Consider the following 5,699-nt stretch of genomic DNA (forward strand, 5'->3'; position numbering starts at 1 on the left):
ATGCCATGTGATCAATCATAGATATCACGTTCAGTGCGTTGTTTTCCAACAATCACCCACGAGTTTACTATAAGTTTCACATGCTATGCGGTACATGACTCACCACTCTTAACCATTAGTATTTCATAATACTCAAAAGTAAACTACATGTAACGTGCTAGTCTGTAATCGATTAATTAGAGTTCCCATATGAATAATCTAAAGACTAGGAATATTTAAAAAATCTCGTTACTAGAAAATCTTATCACATATTCTTAACACCTTAAGAATAAGAATCTCAAATAGAAAATCCGATGACTCATCCATACAACAAATTGGATAATAATGAATGATGAAAAACTGGCATATATAAATATATAACAAATGTATTTACACATTTGCTAAACATCATCTAAATCTAGCATTAATTAGGGCAAATCACTAACAATCTCCCACTTGCACTAATACTAATTTACATCACATGTAAACTACTGCACTAATGCATCATCGTCGGTAGGTATCGAATACCCATCTTCTCAAGATAACGATCAAACTATGACTGAGTCAAAGCCTTGGTAAGTGGGTCAACTACATTATCTGCTGGAATAATTTTCTACATCTGCACATTATCTCCATGTGCGATAATCTCTCGAATAAGATGAAACCAACGTTCAATGTGTTTGGACTTTTGATGAGACCGAGGTTTCTTAGCCTATGTGATAGCTCCATTATTGTCGCAATATAAAAATATCGACAATTGAATGGACGAAACCACTTCCAGTTTAGAAATAAATTTTCTTTATCCAAATAGCTTTCTTAGTATTATCACATGCCATCACATATTCAGTTTCAATAGTGGAATCTATAGTGATTTCTTGGTTGGAACTCTTTTAGCTCACTACTCCACGATTACATAGAAAAATGAATCTCGATGTTGATTTACGATCATTGATGTCAGACTAAAAGTCTAAATTTGTGTACCAATCAATATGGATATCACCATTTCCATATGCTAATATCTTTAGTTCTTTTTAAGTACTATGTTTAATTGAGATCCAGTAATGCTCACCCAAATCTGATTGATATCTACTAGTAACACTTATTGCATAAGCAATATCAGATTTTGTACATATCATCGCATATATAAGGCTCCCAATCGTCGAAGCATAAGGTATCTTACCTTTAAAGAAATGAATCCCATGTCTAACAAGTAGAAGACCTTTCTTCTTGGAATTCAACATATTAAACTTCTTTAGCATTTTTTCTATATACAAGATCTGGGAGAGACATCAATTTTTTTGATCTATCTCTATAAATTCGAATTTCAAAAATATAAGTAGCATCTCCCAAATTCTTCATGAAGAATACTTTGGACAACCAGCCTTTCATAAACAATATCATATCCATACTATTATCTATAATTAATATATCATCCGCATATAAGACAAGGAACATAATGGCACTCCCATTAGTCTTTTTATATATACATGGTTCATTCGGATTTCTCATGTAACCAAACTCTTTGATCTCATGATCAAAACGAATGTTCCAATTCCTCAAAGCCTACTTAAGACTATAAATAGATTTCTTAAGCTGACACACTTAATTAGTATCGGCGGACTCAAAATCGCGTGACTGTTTCATATAGATTTCTTCTTCAAGATATCCATTTAGGAATGTAGTATTGACATCCATTTTCCAATATCATAATCATAATGTGCGACAATAGCCAAGATCATCTTGATAGATTTTAGCATTGCGACCAACAAGAAGGTCTTGTCATAGTCAACTCCTTATCTTTGACGATATCCCTTTGTCTCCAATTGTGCCTTATATATTTGAACATGTCCATCAATACCAATCTCTTGAAGATCCATTTACAGTCTATATGAATAATTCCTTCAAGCGAATCTACCAATGTCCAAATTTGGTTAGAGTACATAAACTTTATCTCATATTCCATAGTTGTTTTCCACTTCGAAGAATCGATATCTGATATCGTCTCCTCATAGATAGTAGAATTAATCAATTGATCATTATTCCCATACAAAAACAATTCATTAATCTCCTTCATGGTTAGTCCATACCAATATTTCAGAGGATGCGATACTCTACTAGATCTACAAGGAACTTGTGGAATAATAACTCGACTAGTCTCACCGTGGTCAATTATTTGACTAGGGATTTGAAGACTCTTCTTTTAAATCTACTTACTTTCTCATATCTCTTTCTTAGATGAACGCTTATTTCAAGAAAATGATATGTCCACAACCATTAGATTGTCAGGAAAATAGATATAATACCATAAACAATTTTTAGGATATTCCACAAATCTTTTTCTCTCAGATTTAGGTTCTAACTTTTTTGGACAATCTAAAATCTTAATATGTTTAAGAGTCCGTGGTCTCTCAACCCATATATGCATACATATATATATATATATTATATAGCTAGCTGAAAGGCTTAAAATATGAACAGAACATCCCTTGATTTTAGGGTAAGTGGAAGGTAAAAAAAACCTTGTTTATACACTAAAAGTTATGCCTAGTGTCTAAGCTTGGAGATATATACTTTGTTTGAAAAACTTACAGTTTTCTTTTATTCTTATAACGCATATTGTAGGACAGATACCCCCAAAAATAGAGTTGCTGGGTATTTCAATGGATGGGTCTTGGTTAGTTGTTCTGGTACCATGGATATCTATGCTAAATAATAAAAATAATTATACTAATTTATATGGATTCTAGAATCTACCTAAGTTCTTGAGCAATGAGCACCCAGAGTCTGGTGTTTGTGAGGAAAAAGTACAAGCAAATTAAGTGATGGTTAAAATAATTTGATTCATTATTGATTTGAAATATTGAGCACAGAAAGAAGAAAACATGGGATGATTGCAGGAAGTGAGAATCATAATTATTTCCCATTGTATCCTGTTAATATTGATTAATATATAGATTTTTTTTCGGAGAACTAATTAATAACTTAATAAAAATCCATTTTTATAGGTCACGTCACCATGTCACATAATAACAAAAATATAAGCTTTGGGATTTGGAAAATTTTCCACGTGTATCATTTTGGTTTCAGCCATGTTGACGTGGTACATTTGAGTTTGGACAACCGAACAGCCTTTTTTTAGTAAGTGAACAACTTGGCTTTCGTTTTCTTCCAAGACATACAGCGTGAAATCTCCTTCTCAGGAATCCTCTCCTCTGATCTGTAACTGTAAGCTCTCTCCTCTCTCTCTCACACTCTCTCTCTCTCTTGTTATTCACTGGATGAAGCAATCTCTACATACCCATTTCGAAAGCTTTTTGAATCTGTAAAATCCATTTTCTATAGTTGTGTCTGGATTCTGGTTTAGGGTTCTTATTTTCTGTTCGTTTTTTTTGGCTGTTTGTGATTTATCTGCTGAACAATGTGATATTCTTGTTCATGTGTCTAAAGTTGGGAATTTTTGTTAATGGGTCTTGCGTACGATTTGATACTTTATCTCCTCAATCAATGTATCCACAGTCTGTGATTCGAATGGGTCTCACAATTTGTGAAATTCTCTTGGATTGTTTTGCTTCTGGTTTCATGATCCTCTGTTGGAGCCATGTGTAGCGGTGTTGAACTCTTGTTTTGAATGCTTTGCTATTCGTATTATGGAATCAATCGTATCTGAGGTTTAATTATCCCTTACTTTGTGCAGGAATAAAACAACACCCTTCTTTAGCTTCAAAGCTTTATAAGGAAAAAGATGTTTCGGTTCCTAGCCGAAATTTATAACAACATTAAATTGAGCAATGATGTGCTAAGCGCCGTGGTGCCCTTGTTGAAGCTTCTCACCCTCACAGTTGTAGGGCTAGTTCTTGCACACCCAAGAACCCAAATCATCCCCAAGGCGACTTTCAGGCTACTTAGCAAACTTGTTTTCACTCTCTTCTTGCCTTGCCTTATCTTCACCCACTTGGGCAATTCCATCACGCTGAAAAATGTCACACTCTGGTGGTTCATCCCTGCAAATGTGTTAGTAAGTACTCTTGTAGGATGCATTCTGGGGTTCTTGGTGGTAATTATATGTCGGCCGCCTGCCGAATTCACTAGGTTCACCATCATCATGACTGCATTTGGCAATACTGGAAATCTTCCTCTTTCTGTTGTTAGTTCTATCTGTCACAGTGCCGGTAATCCATTTGGACCTCATTGCCGTCATAAAGGCGTGGCTTATGTCACTTTCGCGCATTGGGTTGCTGTAATTCTGGTTTATACCCTTGTTTATCACATGATGGAACCACCTCTCAGGTACCATGACATTGTTGAGGAAGGAACTCAAATTCAAATTGGGGAAAAAAATCAGGTCAATAATTTCGGTAAGCCCCTTCTCAAAGAAGCCGAACGGCCTGGGGTTGAGGATGAAGCAACCGAACTTTCAAAGACCCCATTTGTTGCCCGTATTTTCAATAGTGTGACAAGTGAAACGCACTCGTGTAGTCTTGACGCTGATGTCGAACTGGAAGGGGTCGCGACCAGTCCCAAGTCAATTAGTTACTTGGCCGAGCCTAGAGTAGCAGAACAGACTACTCTAAAGCACATACTGCTGCCAGGAATGATTGCTTCTTTGTTAGCTATCATTGTCGGGATGGCGCCTCAGATCAAATCTTTATTCTTCGGGCATGACGCCCCACTGTCTTTCATAACGGACAGTCTAGAGATCTTGGCCGGTGCCATGGTTCCATCCGTCATGCTTGTTCTTGGAGGTATGCTGGCTGAGGGGCCGAATGATTCTAAACTGGGTCTCCGAACAACAATCGGTATAACAGCGGCTAGGCTTTTCGTGCTTCCCCTGCTTGGAATTGGAATAGCGGCATCGGCTGATAAATTGGATATTCTTGTTCATGGCGATCAAATGTACAAGTTTGTGCTTTTGTTGCAGTACACAACACCAAGCGCCATCTTATTGGGAGCAATTGCCAACTTGAGGGGTTACGCCATTAGGGAGGCCTCAGCTCTTCTCTTTTGGCAGCATTTGTGTGCATTGTTCTCATGCTCCTTGTACATGGTGGTATACTTTAAACTGTTATCATATGCTTGAGGTTTTATATATGGAGAGATCGACGACTGTTTGATTGTAGTATTTTCAGTGTCTCGTTATTTTTTATGGTGCATTTCTTCATTGGAATGGGCCGACGTACTTCCTCTGAATGTGAGTTTGGAAGTTTGCTTTGTCTTTGGGCCCCATCTGGCCCAAAGGAGGGAAGGGGTGGATGTCCCGAGCCACGTAACCACAACGGCATCAGAAACAAACGGGGAATAAAAAAGAAAAGATAAATTGTAAATGACACTTGTGAAGTTTGGCCAAACTGTAAGAAATTTTATGATATTTGTGAAATAATAATAATTACCTTTATTGTTAAGAAAATGAAATGGCTATTTTATCCATCATTTCTCTTCCTTTTCTCATTCATCTCTCCCTTTATTTTTTGAGACAAAAATTAAAAAAAACAAGCAATCAGTGAGGGAGGAAGAAATGATGATGATGATGTACTTCGGCCAAATTTGGGTTCATCGGGAATGAATTGAGATTTATTGCAAGTGAGAGAGAGACTTGCATCGCCACTTTTATCGTCAAATTATCTTGTTGTCTAACTATTCAAATTATTCAAGATCTAAAAATGATCGTTCACATATAAGTGATCGTCTATAGAATAATTATTCTATTGTGTAATTATTCAGAT

At 36.3% G+C, this 5,699-nt stretch overlaps 1 protein-coding gene across 1 annotated transcript; it reads left to right on the forward strand.

The window, feature by feature from the left end:
- The first annotated feature begins 3,160 nt into the window (after positions 1-3,160).
- Positions 3,161-5,160, forward strand: LOC127810320 (protein PIN-LIKES 2-like). The gene is made up of 2 exons (XM_052349729.1): positions 3,161-3,204; positions 3,674-5,160. Exon 2 carries the CDS (start codon positions 3,722-3,724, stop codon positions 5,054-5,056), a length of 1,335 nt encoding a protein of 444 aa, XP_052205689.1. The 5' UTR covers positions 3,161-3,204; positions 3,674-3,721; the 3' UTR covers positions 5,057-5,160.
- The last annotated feature ends 539 nt before the right edge of the window (positions 5,161-5,699 follow it).

Source organism: Diospyros lotus, chromosome 9 (genome assembly GCF_014633365.1).
Source record: "Diospyros lotus cultivar Yz01 chromosome 9, ASM1463336v1, whole genome shotgun sequence".
Lineage (NCBI taxonomy): Eukaryota > Viridiplantae > Streptophyta > Magnoliopsida > Ericales > Ebenaceae > Diospyros > Diospyros lotus.

Bases quoted from the DNA above. Each gene is read 5' to 3' on its own strand.
- LOC127810320 (XM_052349729.1), top strand. From the start codon at position 3,722: ATGTTTCGGTTCCTAGCCGAAATTTATAACAACATTAAATTGAGCAAT.